The following is an 18,794-nucleotide window of genomic DNA, read 5'->3' as shown; positions in this document are numbered from 1 at the left end:
CACGAATACTATCATACAGCCCCCAACCCACAACGCGCACACACTTTTACCAACAATTAAAAGGACAATACAGTATTCATTACTAATTTGAGGGTTTGATTTCAACATTCCCTGGGTTGGCTATACCCGTTGCACTGAGATCTGGCCGTTAGGGCGGAGCACTGGGAGTTCCCCTGTGGTGCCACATATAATTATTTTATAATTTTATTTTATTTTAAAATTCTATTTTATAATTTTATAATGTTGCCTCATATGATTATATTATAATTTTTTGTCACACACCACCACTGAGGTAAAAATCAAAGCAATGTTTTCTATACAAAGGTTTCGTTTCTTTAAGTCTAGATATGGCATATGTGCATGAGAGAGCGACGGTGCCGCTACATCTAATCTCTGGCCCCGCCCCCCTCACACTGCATTCAGAAAACATTGCATCCATACGCACGTTCTCGCCATGGATGCCCATATGTGGCAACACCGGGAAATCTCCTAGCCCCGCCTTATCGGTCATTTCTCCTTGCGCTGACTATAGACAAGCCGTTTCTTCTGAGGGATTATCTGGCTGCATGCAGGATTGCTTGTCTGATCTGGTCGTTGATTTCGTTCACCAAGTTCCATTTTTTCTGATAAAAATGGAATCTATCATATTCTGATTTTCATGGTTGACCTGTTATATAACAGGCCCAACTACAGACTAGTTTCGCCCACAAATGTAATTAAGAATGTACTAGTAGGTGATCAGAGAGAACCGGGTAAAACTTTTGATAGTAAACGATTGGCAAAATTCTCCCCTTTGGTAATAGCAATGGACAAGTAGCTGTATCGTATCTGAAATACATGTCGAGTTAAATTCTTTACCACATGACTGGATACCCGCTGAGCATTCTTTTTTCTTACACATATGGTAACAGTTTGTAGGTTATAAAAACACGTATCATTTTTCTTTTAAAATTTAAAAGGAGCGCACTTTCAGCCGTATGTACACATTTATAGATTTTTATACATATGTACGCAAATGTTAACAGATACTTACATTCATAAATTGAAAATATTCTAGCACAAAACATAAGTTAAATTATTAAATAAAAGGCTTTATTTTTTACCTTGTACGAATTTAAAGATGATAATGTTTATATACCAAACTGTAGCCGACTCAATCGAACAGAAGTCTGAAGTTGGAAAACTGTTGTTTAAAGTTACCATTATAATGCAAGTTACTCCACTTTACTGGAGGAACATGTGAGCCATTATATCTAGAATATTTGTTTGAATATTAATAAGCAAATTTATTTGTATTGGAACGTCATACTTTATTTTTGTGTTGATGTTTATTGCCCTGTGGCTGTGGTTAGATCCGTACTAGACTAGTACGGATCAGGGCCAGGTTTTATTTTTTTCATATCTTGTCATGTTGCTTATATCCATCAGGATTAAATTCGGAATCACTCATAATATTATGATGTGTATTATTTGGTCTTAGACAGAGTTAGGGAGAGCACTTCGTCATAGTGTAGGTAATTATCCTAATAGTAATACATTTGAGATCCGGTACTTTTTTTTTATTATATTTTTGAGTGGGAAAATATGTACATTAGGAAAGTAAAATCTAAAATATAAAAGTAAAATACACGGCCGATATTCAATTCGAGTGAAGGATAGCCTGTCAATAGATCTAAAAGTGTATTGGGGTTGGTTTGACAAATGAAAAAATTGGGATTGGGAAGGTTTTGGGAACTATGTTGGGCACAGAAAACTGCAGCTTAATCATGCCACATGCAAATGTGCAAATAAATACTAAGTACTGGGGCACTATTGTAACTATGATAACATATAAGTAAACCATTGGTGTGTTGTTACAATAGAATTTCATCAGAAGTCCAACTTGGGTGAAACTAGTATTTTTTGTGCCCACATACCACAGTATGATACTAGGATGTATTATTATTATACCTGGTATTTATTTGCTCACACACCAAAACTGTCATAAAGTTTAAGATAATCAAACCAAAAGACCAAAATTTCAGACCCCAAATTACTGTACCTTGTTCAAAATTATCTACAGACTGGATTTCACACATAGGCCTGAAATTTATACTGCTAGTTTTTTTTTTGAGAATGTAGTGTTGGTTCATATTACATTTGTATGGATTTTAATATTTTTGATTTTTTTAATTAAATATTTTGTCAGACAGAATCTGTGGAAAAGAAGCCTGTCAGTCTATACCAAAAATGAGTTGTCCAATATCCGGAACATCAGTCCATCCATCCAGCTTTGCACTTCATCCAGAGGTTTACAGAAGAGGTCAACACTTAACGTGCCGTTAATGTATAGCTCGGAGTTTAGTGTGCTTATGAATGGCACTCAGGTGCGATGTTATGCAAAGGGCAAGGATAAAAAAGGAAAAGGTAAGCATACATACATATATATACCAAAGGCTTTTTTCACTTATAAGGGAGGTAGCCAAAACACAAAGGCATAAAAACCACTCTCACCCATTCCATCCCTATCACACTCCACTTCCCTCCCTCTTATCTTGGCACCTCCTGGTCATCCCTGCATCTTGTCCACTGCCCTGGGTCAGAAGCAGTCTTGCAAGACACAGCACATACACAGCAAGACCACTTCATTATATTGGCAACCCCCCCCCCTCTCCGTCCCCTCATGCAGAAAAAACGGGGAGAAATTGCTTCGGGCTGCATCAAATTTTACTCCCTCACCCACCCATCCATTCCACCTCATGCATCACAACATCATCCATATACAACCATTCTCCATTCACCCCTGTCTTCTGTCCTCTCCTGTCCTGCCTCAACAGACAATCCCCTTTTCCCCAAAGCCCCTTTTACCCCATCCATCCATCTCTTCCAAGGTCACCCCCTCATGATCACTGCCTCCATATCTGCCTTCCACACCTCTTACTAGTCTTTCTTCACCCATTCAATAGTTTTGTTAAAATGGATTAGCATGTTTACATAGTAAGCTTGGGACAGTTAGGTTGTTATAACTTGGGATATATGTAATGGTATTTTCACCTCTGTGTTGGAATGTCTGCATAGGACATCTTTATAGACTAGTCATGCTTCATTCTTTGATGTTTAAGACTGGTAGAAGAATGTAGAGCCCCTTTTATACCTGTACTATCTCTTGTTTCTATCTACATACAGACACTCCTCAACTTACGTTTTAGTTACGTTCCAAACGGCCGAACGTAAGTTGAAAATGAACGTAAGTTGTTACTGTGCTATACATCCGTAAATTCTATTACCGTATTTTATAAAACACCCCTAAATCATTAATTATACACATAACATTGTAAAATAATAACATTAATTTCAAATAAATTAAATTCAAGCAACATAAATTGAGATGGTGGAGGAGGAGGCAAGGCATGTTCAGTTTGTCGTTTGTGCAATGTAAACAATGGACGCAGCGTCATGCGCAAGTATCGTTTGAACTACGGAGAGCGCGCAAAACAAAAAAATTCACTCAAAAAAATTTTTTTTACAATTTTTTTTTTTACAGTCAGTTCAAACGTAAAATCGTAAAAACATAAAACGAATGAACGTAAGTAGAGGAGCGTCTGTACATATACTATACATACATATACCAAAGGCTTTTTTCCCCCTTATAAGGGAGGTAGCCAAAAAAACAAAGGCATAAAGACCACTCCTACCTATTCCATCCCTATCACACTCCACTCCACCCTCTACCCTCCCTCTTATTGTGGCACCTCCTGGATGACGGGTCATCCCTGCATCTTGTCCACTGCCCTCTGTCAGAAGCAGTGTCGCAAGACACAGCACATCCACAGCAAGGCCGCTTCATTAAATCTGAGACCCCCCCCTCCGCTCTCCATCCCCTCAAGGATTTTTCTCTCTTATAAGGGAGGTAGCCAAGTCAAAACACACACTCTCCAGTACATTCCACTACCTTTCCTCCCTCTCATCTTAGATCTTTGTACATGAAGGGTCACCCCAGTCTTCCTAGGTCAGAAGCAGTACAGCAAGATGCAGTACTACTGTTCATAAAGTTTCTATTGTTCATAAATCTTTCATGTACCACTCTTGGGACACCCATTTGATATGATTCTGTGGTGAGGGGGTATAATGATGTCACTATGTTCCTGTGCAGGCCAGAAGAGGCAACTAAAAGGAGTGGAGTGAGGGGACTGGGGAATTGTCTATTTACATAGGAGGGGAAAGGTAATTGATATATCCCTATTTACATAAGAATTCTAGCTGCTGCTATGCTATGTTATACAATCATGTGGTACCAAAGTAAGAAAAGGGCTAAAAACATTCCAATTAATCTCTTATCAGACAGTATTCTAGCAGTTTACAGACTATTATATTCATTCCATTGGCACTCATTTTGTGATAGGGTCTGACCTATTTCATTTAGACTATCATACCAGGTAGTACCAGTATTTATGCTTTTATTCTAGCTGTCACCAGGCTATTAACCACTTCAACAAGATGAGTTACCCCCAGATTCTGTGAACAAGTTTGATCACGTTTTCTGTTTATTATTACATATACCAAGGCTTTTTCCCCCTTACAAGGGAGGTAGCCAAAAAGGAAAAGGCATAAAATCATTTCCACCCATTCCATCCCTGAATACACTCCACACCCTTCCACCCTCCCTCTTATCTTAGCACCTCCTGGATGACGGGTCATCCCTGCACCTTGTCCACTGCCCTGGGTCAGAAGCAGTGTTGCAAGACACAGCACATCCACAGCAAGGCCGCTTCATTAAATCAGCGACCCCCCCTCTCCGTCCCTCCATGCAGAAAAGGAGAAGACGGGGAGAAATCCCTTCGGGCTGCATCAAATTTTGCTCACACATACTACCTCACCCCCATCCCCCCGCCCATTCCACCTCATGCATCACAACATCATCCATATACAACCATTCTCCATTCATCCCTGTCTTCTGTCCTCTCCCGTACTTCCTCAGCAGACATTCCTCTCTTCCCGAAAGCCCCCTTCACCCCATCCATCCACCTCATCCTAGGATGTCCCTTCATGTTCACTCCCTCCACATCTGCCTTCCATACCTCTTTTACTAGTCTTTCTTCACTCATTCTTTTCATGTGTCCAAACCATCCTAATACTCTTTCATCAACCCTATCTCCCAACTCCCTTTCCACCCCTGTTCTCCTCCTCACCTCATTTCTCACTCTATCTAGCCTAGTAACCCCCATCATACATCTCAGACACCTCATCTCAAACACATTCAAACTCCTTCTCTCTTCTTCTCTTATGTTCCATGTTTCTGCCCCATACAGTGCTGTTGGCGCAATCACTCCTTCATATAGTCTCCTCTTAGCATCCATTCCCTAATGTCTATTCCTCATTACACTCTTTAATCCACCAAGGCATTTACTCTCTTCTCTCAATCTACATTCTACCTCCACCTTCACTCCACCTTTCCCTGCCACATTTGCACCCAAGTATCTAAAACTATCCACTTCCTCCAGTCGCTCTCCCTTAACCCCTTCCATACGGTGCCGCACACGTAGGCGTCATGGACTTAGATCTCGGTGGCAGCAGCCAATGCCAGCCGTACGACGTGTCGTAATAATACTCGCATCATAAAATATAGTCACCGCTTATATCGAACGTTCTCTCTTCACCCGTGAATTTTGATAACCATAGAAAATGCGATTACAAAAGAATTAGAAAGAATGTCATTATGGAGGGGCGACTACAATAAATATAATCAAGACGCCGATATGGCAGCCTCGCGAATACACTCGCTCCCCATGACGCCTACGTGTGCAGCACCGTATGGAAGGGGTTAATGCTCACTTCCAGTCTACTGCCACTTCCACCCCTTGTACATCTCATCACCTTACTTTTACCCACATTTATCTTTAGCTTTCTTCTGTCACAGTTTATTATTACTCAGAGTAAAAGAGAATGAGTAATACAGTAGTGAATAGTGTGATGCATTGTTCATTTGGCAGCCGATGCTTTGTGCGAGAATTTGACTCATACTGAAGTGGTTAATTATCATGACACCCATTCAGTAACAAAGAAATTGAGGGATGAGAACACAGGATACTTACGATGAAGGCTAGGTTTGTTTAGCATTTCTATCTGTGTGGACAATCTTGTGCCACTGTCACATGAAGATACAAAGTGGGATGAGGAAGATGGGGGAAGCAGAAGCGGCAACAAATGGTGGAGGAAAAGGTGATGGTGATAGTAGTCGGAAAGAAGAGAGAAAGGCATGGGGACAGTGATTACCTTTCATCGACAATAAGGTGGTGAGGATGATATTTTGGGAGATATGTAACTGTGGCCTGAGATAAAAGGGACTACAAATAGGATAGGTGAGGGTGGATGTATGTCCAGGTCACCACCCTTTCACCCTTATAAAGGGGAAAAAGCCTTGTGGGATATGTATGTGAAGAAATTTTAAAGTTCCTTTTTACAAAAGGAAGATAGCTACATACATTACAAAATGTTACAGTCTATAGAACTAGTAGATATTTTATAACATTATTACCAATTTTATACTTTGTTAGCAGATAGAAAATCAAAGAGCCATATATCAGATGAAGAAATGAATGAAATGATCGATGTTGAACAGATGCATGAAGACATGGCTAATGCAGTGACTCAACTTAAGCAAGATTATATCAAACACCTCTCCCTTAGGTCCTCAGCAGGTACAACCCAATGTCAACTTTTGTAAGTCAACAATGTAGTTGCCTAGTCATTTCACCCTTACATTGAGCATATTAGACAAGAATGGGAGCCATTTAGGTGGGAAAGAAGAGTTGGAAGAAGGTATTATACTTACCTCACTCAAGTTCATGAAAAGGAAATTGAATTTAAACATAATTTTGAATGGGAACTTTAATCTTTAATCTTTGTTTCATATGGGAGATACTTTACAGATGAATACAAGTAAACAGGGACATCTCTTTCCTGCAGGTGCTATTGAATCCATCATGGTTGAGTTGGAAGGGGATGAGTATCCTCTTCAAGAAGTGGCCCAAGTCTCCAGGAAATCTCCGAAGATGCTTATTATCAGTGCAGTTGCCTTCCCACAAGCAGCACCGTCAATTGTAAAGGCCATTCAGGACTCTGGGATGAATCTCAATCCACAGCAAGAAGGAACAACAATTTATGTGCCTTTACCAAAGTAAGATGAAGACTTTAGGAGAAACTATGATAATTTTTTGTGTTGGTTGTAGTATATCCTTTTTGTTCCTAGGCTCATGAACTACGAAGTAACTTGTTTAAGTGTTGGCAATAGGTTTGTGTATTGATAGTTGTCTTATGTATAGCATTTTAATGAAATATTTTTCTTGTCCGGTATTACCACCCAGCATTGAAAAAGTACCACAGAAAAGGATTGGCATTCGGTTCATATAGCCTAACCCATACAACAACATTGTATCTTTCTTGAGTGACTTGGGAGGCACTCCGGTGGGTGTTATTGTTGCTTGGGAGCCGTGGATCTCTTGGAAGAGATATCTATGGTAGCTTATTGATTGATTACTGGTGTTCAATAGCCTTGGGAGGAAGAACTTGTTAATATGTATATACCAACAGCTTTTCCCCCTTACAAGGGAGGTACCCAAAGTCAAAGGCATAAATCTGCTCCCACCCATTTAATCCCCACATATTCCACTCCCATTCACCACCTTTCCCTCCCTCCCTCTTTTCGTGGCTTCTCCTGGATGATGGGTTATCCCTGCATCTCGCCCACTACCCTGGGAAGACACAGCATATCCACAGCAAGTCCACTTCATTTAATCAGTGCCCCCCTCTCCATCCCCTCATGCAGAAAAAGAGAATATGGGGAGAAATCCCTTTGGGCTGCGTCAAAATTCCATTCATATGTTTTCCCTCGGCACCTACCTGCCCCCACCTACCCACCCCCTTCCATGCATCACAGCATCAGCCATACACAACCATTCTCCATTCACCCCTATCTTCTGTTTTCTACCTTCCTCAACAGACATTCCCCTTGGTACATAGACCAGTGCTACTGTTTTTGGGAACAATATCATACCAAAAACACGGATTCATTAGATTTTATAAAGAAGAAATTTAAAGAAGTCATTAGTAAGGAGGGATAGTTATAATTAAAAGTGAACAACGTTCTCCCACTGCATGAAATTTAAGCAATCTGTGAAGAGTGGGTATATGCTTTAACTGTGCCACCCCTATTATAAGGGGGAAAGGACCTTTTGGTCTATATAGTGGTATCCAGGAAGAGAGTAGGAAGAGTTCTGGATGTCCATGTTCTTAGGGGAGAGAGTTGGGGAATGTTAGATAATTTTTTGGTGGAACGTAAGTTGAAAGTGGAGGATAGGTGGAGAAAGAGGAAAAGGGTGGAAGGCAGAGAGGTGTTTAGAGTAAAGTGTTTAAATGAGAAGGAAAAGGAGCAGAAGTACAAGAAGATGAGAGAAGTGTGGAGGGTGGTGAAGGATAGACAGGAAGTAGGTGTAGAAGAGGAATAGAGGTGTTTCAAGCAGAAAGTGACAAGGTGTGCAGAGATAAGTATGTAGGACAAGGAGGATGGGAGGGAATAGAAGGAAGGGCAGTGAGTGGTGGGATGATGAAGTGAAGAAGGTAGTAGAAGAGAAGAAGTGAGCATTCATGGACTGGGTCCAAAGTAGGATGAGAGAAAAGTATGAGATGTAGGCAAAAAAAAAAAAGAAACAAAACGAAAGATAAAGGAGGCAAAAAGGAGAGCAGATGTAAAATGGTGGAGGACTATGACAAAATATTGAAAGTCATAAGATGTATTGGAAGGAGATCAAGAGAAGAAAGGGAGGTGAGTCAAGTAAAGAGGAAAAGGTGAAAGGCACACATGGACAGATTTTAATGGAAAAGGTGGAAAGGGGAATATGGGTGGATTACTTTAGAGAGCTGTTGAATGTGGAGAAGGATAGGGAGGGATTGGTGGGAGGCACTAAGAAAATGACAGCAATGGGAGAGGAAAATGAAGGAGAAATAAGAAAAGATAAGGTGCAAGTAGCTCAGAGAATGATGAGAACAGGTAAGGCACCTGGGTTAGATGGGTGTCATGCAGAGTATCTGAAAAGTGAGATACAGTAATAGTGGAATGGTTGGTGAGGTTGTTTAATGTGTGTCTATGGGAGGGTAGAGTGCCAGAGGACTGGAGAAGTGCCTGTATAGTTCTGCTTCACAAGGGAAAAGGGGACAAGTGTGAGTGTAGTATTTTCAGAAGGATAATTTTGTTGAGTGAAATTAGGAAGGCTTATGGGAAGGTTTTAATGAGGATTAAGAGAGGAACAGAGGGAGTAATTGGTGAGGAAGAGTGTGGGTTTATGAAAGGTAGGGGTTGCATGGATGAAATTTTTGTGGCAAGGCAGATATGTGAGAATGGTTTAGGAAAAAGTAAGGATGTGTTTTTGGGCCCTTATGGATTTGGAAAAGGCTTATGGCAGGGTAGACAGAAAGGTACTGTGGGTTCTTTTGCAGATATATAGGACTGAAGGAAAGCTGTTAAGGGCAGTTGAGAGTTTTTACGACAGAAGTAGAGTCTGTATTAGAATAAGAAATGGAAAGAGTGAGTGGTTTGAGGTAAAGATAAGACTGCATCAAGGATTTGTCATGTTGATGTGGTTGTTCAATTTATACATGGATGGGGTGATGTGAGAGGTATAGACAAGGGTAATGGGCAGGAAACTGGAGATGGTTAAAGAAAGTGGAGAAAAGTGGGAGGTGAGCCAGTTGTTGTTTGCTGCAGACACTGGATTTGTGGCAGGATCAGAGGAAGGATTAAGGGAGTTAGTGATAGGAGAAAGTTGAAGGTAAATATGGGTAAAAGTAAGGTGATGAGATGTACAAGGGTAGGGGATGACAGTGAGTTGGAAGTAAATCTAAAAGGAGAAAGGCTAGAGTAAATGGATAGCTTTAGGTATTTGGAGTCAAATGTGGCTGGAAAAGGAAGAGTAGAGGTGGAGGTAAATTGTAGATTGAGAGAAGCAAGTAAATGCCTTGGGGGATTAAAAACTGTTATGATGAATAGACATTTGGGAATGGATGCAAAGAGGTGATTGTGCCAACGGCATTGTATGGGGCAGAGACTTGTAATTTAAGAGAAACGGAGAGGAAAAGTTTAAATGTGTTTGAGATGAAATGTCTGAGAAGTATGGTAGGGGTTACTAGGTTGGATAGAGTGAGAAATGAGGAGGAGAGCATGAGTGGAAAAGGAGATGGCAGATAGGGCTGATGAAAGATTATTTGGGTGATTTGGACACATTGAAAGAACGAGTGATGAAATATTAGTAAAAGAAAGGTGTGGAAGGTGGAGGTGGGGGGAGTGAATGTGAGGGGACAACTGAGGATTAGATGGATGGACGGAGTGAAGGGGATTATGAGAAAAAGGGGAATGTCTGCTGAGCAAAGAAAGGAAAAGACAGGAGATAGGGATGTGTGGAGAGTGACTGTGTATAGATAATTCTGTTATACAAGGAAGGGAGGAGTGGAGGATGGTGAGGGGTAGGGGGTGCTTATGTGTGAAGGATAATTTGATGCAGCCCGAAGGGATTTCTCCCTTTGTTTTCTTTTTCTGCATGAGGAGATGGAGAGGGGGGTCACTGATTAAGTGAAACAGGCTTGCTCTGGATATACTGTGTCTTGCTACATAGGTTCAGACCCAGGGCAGTGGGCGGGATACAGGGATGACCATCCATGAGGAGCTAAGATGAGAGGGGGTAAAGGGTGGTGAAGGGGAGGGAATTAGGTGGGAGTAGGCATGTTGCTGTAACTTTGGCTACTTCCCTTATAAGGGGGAAAAAGCTCTTAGTATATATATGGATGTATCCTATGTGGAGAGAGGCAAGGAGATGTACTCTCCTTGTATAGGGGTGGAAAAAAATAAGAAAAAAATAGTTAAGTTGGGTATCATTGGTCTTGGACCTGGTCAAAGACAAAGAGGCTCAAGTTTTGGATTGAGGTAATGGCGGTCTGTTATATACATGTGAAATGTAAATGTGATGGAAGTTTTTCTAACATGGACTTCTCGTTTTCTGATAGAATTACGAGGGAGCACCGAGAAGGGTTAGCACGAAATGCCAAGACTATGTTCCAAAAATGTAAGGATCGCCTCAGAGATGTTAGTAATAAATATATAAAGAAATCCAAGAATCACACAGAGTTATCTGAGGACTTAGTGTTTCAGGCACAACTCAAGGTAAGGCATATTGTTACTCATGTAGTAAGGTTATTTGGGAACAAAGAATTGACTGATATATATTTTATTTTTGTATTCATGTTGATGGTATGCATGTTTTGAGGATTTTTAACAGCCTTATAGCCTAATATATTAATCTACATTCACCAATAATAGGGTTTTAGATGTTAATTTAAAAGAATTTTGAGAAGAGTTAATAAAAATGTAACAACTGACTCCAACCTTGAAAGAAAGAATTATGTATAGCTGCAACTGCTGAACATATAACTCTCACATTATAGAATATAGATATAAAAAGCTAGCCTGATGAGTTGCATTGTGACAGGGAAACGCACTCTGTGGAGGAAGGATGGGAGAGGACAGAAGATAGGGGTGAATGGAGAGGGGTTGTGTATAGATGATGCTATGATGCATGAGGGAGAGTGGGTGGGGGATGGGGGGTGAGGAAGTATGTATGAGAAAAATTTGATGCAGCCCGAAGGGATTTCTCCCCGTCTTCTCCTTTTCTGCATGAGGGGACGGAGAGGGGGTGGGTCGCCAAATTTATGAAGCGGCCTTGCTGTGGATGTGCTGTGTCTTGCGACACTGCTTCTGACCCAGGGCAGTGGACAGGATGCAGGGATTCAGGAGGTGCCAAGATAAGAGGGAGGGAGGAGGGTGGAGGGGAGTGGAATATATAGGAAATGGAATGGGTGGGAGTGGTTTCTATGCCTTTTTTCTTTGTGGCTACCCCCCATGTTAGGGGGAAAAAGCCTTTGATATATGTATGTATGTATGTATGTATCTTTATCAAGAGCTTTTTCCCCCATATAAGGGAGGTAGCCAAGTCAGAGATACAAGTATTCAACCTAGGTCTGTTGTCAAATATCTTGGAACAGAAATTGATCAAAATGTGTCGGGAGAAGTTATGGCACAAAAAATAATTAAAAGGGTCAGCTCCAGAACAATTTTTTTTGGCAAGAATACAAAAATACCTAGATGTAGAGACAATGAAGTTACTAGCTTCAGCCCTGGTTCAGTGTCATATTGACTATGCTTGTTCTTCCTGGTATAGCAACCTATCTAAAAAATCTAAGAGTAATCTTCAAATATGTCAAAACAAACTAATCAGGACCGTTTTGAAAATTCATCCACGTACTCGTCTAGATTATACGCATTTTAAACTGTTAAATTGGTTACCTGTTGAGAAACGTGTTGCTCAGTTAAAGCTTAATCATGTTCACCAAATTGTGAACGACTCTTGTCCCAGTTATTTGTCAGATACGTTCACACTTGTCAGAAATGCTCGTTCCCTAAGAACTCGTTCTAGTAGGTCATCTGTCATTGTACCTAGGTTTAATAGTTCGTTAGGGAAAAGTACTTTCAAATACACTGGTGCTATTGCTTGGAACTCTTTACCGACAAACATTCAATCAATTGTATCTAAAAGTAGTTTTAAAAAATCAGTTAAATGTTATCTTTTAGACACTGTTCTCTCTGAAGAAAATAGTTTATATGTTTAATTTACACTTCTTATAATCCTAATTTACACTTCGTATAACCTAGCTTTTCTATGATAATCCTTTCCTAATTGTAATATGAGGACCACAGTGGAAATAAGTCTTTTGACTTTCTGTGCCATCCTCGGATGTACAATTATATATACTGTGTATAATATTGAGTCTTGTATGTATTGTACTTATTGTATGTATGATTGTATCCGAATAAAATTCAATTCAATTCAATACCTATTCCCACCCATTTCACTTCCCTCCACCATCGTTTCCACCCTTCCTATCTCAGCTCCTCGTGGAAGACAGGTCATCCCTGCATCTGCCAACTGCCCTAGGTCAAATGCAATGCAGCAAAACATAATACATCCACAGCAAGGCTGCTTCACTTAATCAATTACCCCCCCCCCCCACCCTGCCCCCTCATGCAGAAAAAGAGAAGATGGGGAGAAATCTCTTTAGGCTGTGTCAAAAAAATCATTCACACATAAACACCCCATAATCTCCCCCCCCCCCATCCTGCATCCCTCCCATCCTTGCATAACAATATCATCTATACACAGTCATTTTCCACTCATCCCTATCTCTTGCCTTCTTTCTTCCCTCCTCAACAGACATTCACCTTTTGCTCAACACCCCCTTCACACCATCCATCCATTTCATCCTAAGTAATCCCGCCAAGGCCAAGTTCACTCCCTCCATCTCTTCCTTCCACACCTCTTTTACTAATCTTTCATCTTTCATTCTTACCATCTGTCCAAACCATCCCAGTAGTCTTTCATCAGCCCTACCTGCTATCTCATTTTCCACTCCCACTCTCCTCCTCACCTCATTTCTCACTCTATCCAACCAAGTAACCCCTACCATACTTCTCAGACATATTATCTCAAACACATTTAAACTTTTCCTCTTAACTTCTTTTAAATTCCAAGTCTGACCCATACAATGCCATCAGCACAATCACTCCTTTATACAATCCCCTCTTTGCATCCATTCCCAGTTGCCTATTTCTTATAACACTTTATAATCCCCCATGGCATTTACCGTATTTTTCGGACCATAAGGCGCGGGCAAAATCCTTAAAATCGGCCAAAATCGGATCGTGCGCCTTATGTGTAGCTTCAGTGCAAAAAAATGCCTCGGACAGTGACAAATTATTTTGACACGTTTCGTAGCTAGCCTGCCGACGGCGACGGTGCATAGGCCCAGCAAAAGTTACAACCAAGTTATAACCAAGATGCATGTATCTTGACAAGAAAATTGCGAAAACTTCGACAGTTTTCGAGTCCATGCCACCGCATTCATTCACGCTATCATGGCTATGATATGATAGCGTCCACAACACAGACAGCCATTTTGCATTGGTCTAGTCTCGCTCCACTCAGACTGTAGTCATTTAGTTTTTAGTTTTGACCATGGGCGCAATATGGCAATATAAAATTAATTATTAATTTTGTAAATTAAATGCATCAACGTAATATGCAATTTTGTGGGCGGAAATGAAAATAAAAAATACCTTGCTACAAGCAAATATGCTAATGAACGAAGTCGGTAGCATAGGATCGGGACGCTAACGTCTCTCACGACGACGACAACGAGGACGAGCCGGATGACATTTAATTTGCAGGTAATGATTTATTAAACACAGGTTAGGTTAGGTTAGACGAATTTATCACCCTTTCATTTCTTCGACGTCAGCATCTATCATAACAAACATGGCGTACCATTCGTCCGACACGACTTCGTTACTTACAAAATCAGTTTTTGCACCTTTTTTTTTGCGCTCACAAAATTGCATATTACGTTGATACATTATAATTTACAAAAAATTAATAATTAATTTTCTATTGCTATATTGCGCCCATGGTCGAAACTAAAAATTACCTTCATTTGTAAACTTGTGTTTTTAAGTGAATAGAGAATTCCGGGAATAAAACTGCTAATGTTGGTTTTATTCCCCACAATTCCCGTAACATGTTTACGTTGTTTTTTAGTGGTATTGGCAGGGCAGACCGTCCATGGTGGTGGTCTGATTTCACTGACCAAAATAAAAAAAATATATATAATTTATTTTTGTAATTTTGCTAAATCCCAACCGATTTTTCTCATTCAACAACGAAAATGTTCAGTTCTGAATGCACTCACATATGCATGATTATCCGATGACGATACCAGGTGCACCTTATGTAAGGACGGGGAATAGCAAATCACGGGTGCGCCTTATGGTACGAAGCGCCTTATGGTCCGAAAAATACGGTACTTGCTTCTCTCAATCTACAATTTACCTCCACCTCCATTATTCCCTGTCATATGCAACCCCAAATACCTAAAGCTATCCACTTCCTCAAGCCTCTCTCCTTTAGATTTACTTCCAACTCACTGCCATCCTCTCCCCTTGTGCATCTCATCACCTTAGTTTTACCCACATTTACCTTCAACTTTCTCCATTGCATACATTTTCAAACTCCTTTAATCCCTCCTCTAACCCTGCCACTGTCTATCTATATATACTAAAATGCTTCTTCCTCCTTACAAGGGGGGAAGTCACCCAAGGTATCAACCCAACTTCAGCCATCAATCATTTCCTTTTTGTTTTAGCTCCTTATGGATGAAGGGTCATCACATGTTCCCTGCCTACTGCCTGGGTCAGAAGCAATGAAGCAATAAACAACACATCCACAGCAGGGCCCCCATTAGTTCATGTACATTTTGACCCTCCCTCCTTGTCCCCTTGAGTGAAAATGAGAAGAGGAGGAGAAATGCCCTCAGGCCATGTCAATTTATTTTAAAGATATAGATTAACAAAAACATGTTAGTCTGAGGATAGAAAGAGAATCACATTGCATTATGGCTGGAAAGAAGGAAGCATGAGTTGCAAGATACTAAAGAAATGCATCAGTAACTATGGAAAGTATTTACCTGTAATTTTCAAGCATACTTAGACTCCAATTTATGTAATCTTAATCTATATCTTATTCCAATTATCATATTTAGATTTGAACTCCTGTATTGTTCCAGCTTGGGGTATATCACCCTCTATGCAGTTTCACAGCCATGATTAGAAAAAAAGTGTTTAGGTTAATTGATGATTTAGTTTAAGATCACAAACTCCCCTATCAAGAGGCTAAGACAGTGGCGATAATGGTTGCCCCAGTTTTCACCGATTACAATCCCACAGCCCCATATTGACTGGTAGTGGTCCATATGCCAATTTGTAAATCTCTCTGGGAAGAAACTTTGGACTGAACATTTTTAGAAGCTCTGCCAAGGGATTCAAACCCTGACATGTGCATGCATAATCACGAAGTCAAGACGCTAGCGACTTCGTGATTATGTACGCACAGGTCAGGGTTCGAATCCCTTGGCAGAGCTTCTAAAAATGTTCAATCTGTATTAAACATACAAAACTTTGGACTGTTGTCTGTGTTGTTGTAGTGTGGGGCAGTTTCTATGTCACCATCTGAAAGTAGAAGGAGAGAAACAGTCACAAGATGTCAACTTTCCTCAAGGGAGAAAGTGGAGAAAATACTGTTGGAGTCAATACAAATCTTAGGCTCACCCCTCTTTTGAAAATGGTCTTGAGGAAAATTATTCTCGGCCATTGATCCATATCACTGGTTTGTAATAGCATGTGGAGGAGAACATTCACCGGCAGATGGAGGAGAAGAGTCACTACTTGTTAGGTTTCCAGTGAAAATGTGTGGGAAATACATTTAAGTTGATAGCAAGAGGTTTTATGACTAAGTGGCAGCTCCTTGGGACTGTAGCTTCAGATGGATGTAAGGGTGCTTATGGGATTTGAAGATTGGTGACAAAAAAAAATTCTTTGGTGTTCAGTCTCAAAGAAACGTGGAACATAAGTGAAGAAGAGAGAAGGAGTTTGAATGTGTTTGAGATGAGGTGTCTGAGAAGTATGGTGGGGGTTACTAGGCTGGATAGAGTGAGAAATGAGGAGGTGAGGAGGAGAACAGGGGTGGAAAAGGATTTGGGAGATAGGGTTGATGAAAGAATATTGGGATGGTTTGGACACATGGAAAGAATGAGTGAAGAAAGACTAGTAAAAGAGGTATGGAAGGCAGATGTGGAGGGAGTGAACATGAGGGGACGTCCTAGGATGAGGTGGATGGATTGGGTGAAGGGGGCTTTGGGGAAGAGGGGAATGTCTGTTGAGGAAGGAAGGGAGAGGACGGAAGACAGAGGTGAGTGGAGAATGGTTGTATATGGATGATGTTATGACTGCATGAGGAGGAATGGGCGGGGGGGTGGGGGGTGGGGTAGTATGTGTGAGTAAATTTTGACGCAGCCCGAAGGGATTTCTCCCCGTCCTCGCCTTATATGCAAAGGGGGACGGAGAGGGGGGGGTCGCCGATTAAATGAAGCGGCCTTGCTGTGGATGTGCTGTGTCTTGCGACACTGCTTCTGACCCAGGGCGGTGGGCAGGGTGCAGGGATGACCCGTCATCCAGAAGGTGCTCAGATGAGAGGAAGGGTGGGAGGGGTGTGGAGGGTATTAAGGGATGAAATGGGTGGGAGTGTTTTTATGCCTTTCCCTTTTTGGCTACCTCCCTTGGAAGGGGGAAAAAACCTTGGTATATGTATGTATGTATTATCAGACCAGTTGTTTTAGTACTATTGTACAGTGAATTGTAGAGTATTCAAGAACTAATATTTCTGATTTGCTTGTGTGATTCAAAAATCATTTGAGTTGAAGCTTATACTATGAATTGATAATTGCGGATTTCCAGCTTGATATGCACTTAATATGTTACCAGTAAGTGAATATTGAATTTGCAATTTAACCTCATTAACAAGGGGCCTTTTTCCTAGTTTAAATAGAATAGTTTAGTGTTAGAATGGAAATTTGAAAAAGTTTCATCAAAGCCCTCCCCCCTTCAGCATGGAGGAGGTTTCCCTGCAGTTGACTAACTGTATTTGGTATGAGCAAGAATAAAATCATTAAAGGGCATCAGCAAAACATACATATACCAAAGGCTTTTTTCCCCCTTACACGGTGGGGTAGCCAAAATACAAAGGCATAGAAACTACTCCCACCCATTCCATCCCCTACATACTCCACTCCTCTCTACCCTCTTCCCTCCCTCTTATCTTGGCATCTCCTGGATGACGGGTCATCCCTGCATCTTGTCCACTGCCCTGGGTCAGAAGCAGTGTCTCAAGACGCAGCACATCCACAGCAAGGCTGCTTCATTAAATTGGTAATCCCCCCTCTCCATCCCCTCATGCAGAAAAGAAGACAGGGAGAAATCCCTTTGGGCTGCATCCCCCACCCACTCCCCCTCATGTATCACAGCATCATCCATGCACAACCATTCACCCCTATCTTCTGTCTTCTCTCGTCCTTCCTCAACAGACATTCCCCTCTTTCCCAATGCCCCTTTTAGAGCAAGAATAAAATCATTAAAGGGCATCAGCAAAACAAAGGGGTTGATCAAGATAGTCCTAACAAGATCAGCAGAATTAGGTTGTGATATAACCTTAATATAGCATGGAAGATTGACAAACTTTCTTTTGGCGATGCAGATTCGTGAGCTAGCGGATGAACACGTAGCCGAAGCAGAGAAGTTAATGAATGCCAAGCAAAAGGAACTCCTGAACCCCAATTGATTGGGATGAATGTTCATATGTCCTGTAGATGAATAATAAATTTGTAATCGAGAAACTTGTTTTTATATTTTCATGCTTGTCAGAATATTGTTTCATGTGTAGGGACCTATGATGGGCACCTGTGGGTGGTCATCCTCCATGACAGACATCAGAGAGAATCCTCTCTCAGCTGCCTGTCTTTAAAGACCATCAACACCTTCATCTCTGGAGGTCCAGCCCTTAGGAGCTGACAGACTGCCCAAGCTTCCAGAACAACAACTTAGACTATTCCCTTTGCCTTTTCAAATAAGGAGAGCTGATAAATGGCAACTGCTTTCCTCTTGACATAAGCCATTGACATAGAAACAGTTTCACACTAATGCAATACGTGTAATGGTCCAAAGATTCTTCCTGGAGAGGTCTATGAGTGGGCCTGAAGATTGTTATCAGCCACTGTGGTGTTGTAGGTTTCCATATACTGTATACACACACACACACACAAAGATGGAAGAG

The 18,794-nt window shown here is 41.1% G+C and overlaps 1 protein-coding gene across 8 annotated transcripts; it reads left to right on the top strand.

Annotated features, from left to right (window-relative positions):
* The first annotated feature begins 1,134 nt into the window (after positions 1 to 1,134).
* On the top strand, positions 1,135 to 18,357 carry mRRF1 (mitochondrial ribosome recycling factor 1). 8 transcript variants are annotated; one of them, XM_076206459.1, is made up of 6 exons: positions 1,135 to 1,239; positions 2,189 to 2,406; positions 6,537 to 6,677; positions 6,946 to 7,156; positions 11,032 to 11,188; positions 18,219 to 18,357. In XM_076206459.1, exons 1-6 carry the CDS (start codon positions 1,208 to 1,210, stop codon positions 18,300 to 18,302), a joined length of 843 nt encoding a protein of 280 aa, XP_076062574.1. In that variant the 5' UTR covers positions 1,135 to 1,207; the 3' UTR covers positions 18,303 to 18,357. The 8 variants fall into 8 exon arrangements, with proteins under 8 accessions (XP_076062574.1, XP_076062573.1, XP_076062576.1 ...); XM_076206458.1 differs by having other exon boundaries at positions 6,534 to 6,677; XM_076206461.1 differs by lacking the exon at positions 18,219 to 18,357 and adding an exon at positions 15,277 to 15,899 and having other exon boundaries at positions 6,534 to 6,677.
* The last annotated feature ends 437 nt before the right edge of the window (positions 18,358 to 18,794 follow it).

The sequence above is a fragment of the Oratosquilla oratoria genome, chromosome 23, assembly GCF_046742065.1.
Source record: "Oratosquilla oratoria isolate Oo_2021 chromosome 23, ASM4674206v1, whole genome shotgun sequence".
NCBI classification, from domain to species: Eukaryota; Metazoa; Arthropoda; class Malacostraca; order Stomatopoda; family Squillidae; genus Oratosquilla; species Oratosquilla oratoria.
Note: the sequence above shows the minus strand (reverse complement) of the source record. Positions and strands in the feature narration are given on the sequence as shown.

Excerpts from the sequence above, each read along its gene's own strand:
- mRRF1 (XM_076206458.1), top strand. The coding sequence starts at position 1,208 with ATGCAAGTTACTCCACTTTACTGGAGGAACAT. Across the intron at positions 2,407-6,533 it reads CAAGGATAAAAAAGGAAAAG|CAGATAGAAAATCAAAGAGC; the intron begins GTAAGCATACAT and ends ATACTTTGTTAG. Across the intron at positions 7,157-11,031 it reads ATTTATGTGCCTTTACCAAA|AATTACGAGGGAGCACCGAG; the intron begins GTAAGATGAAGA and ends GTTTTCTGATAG.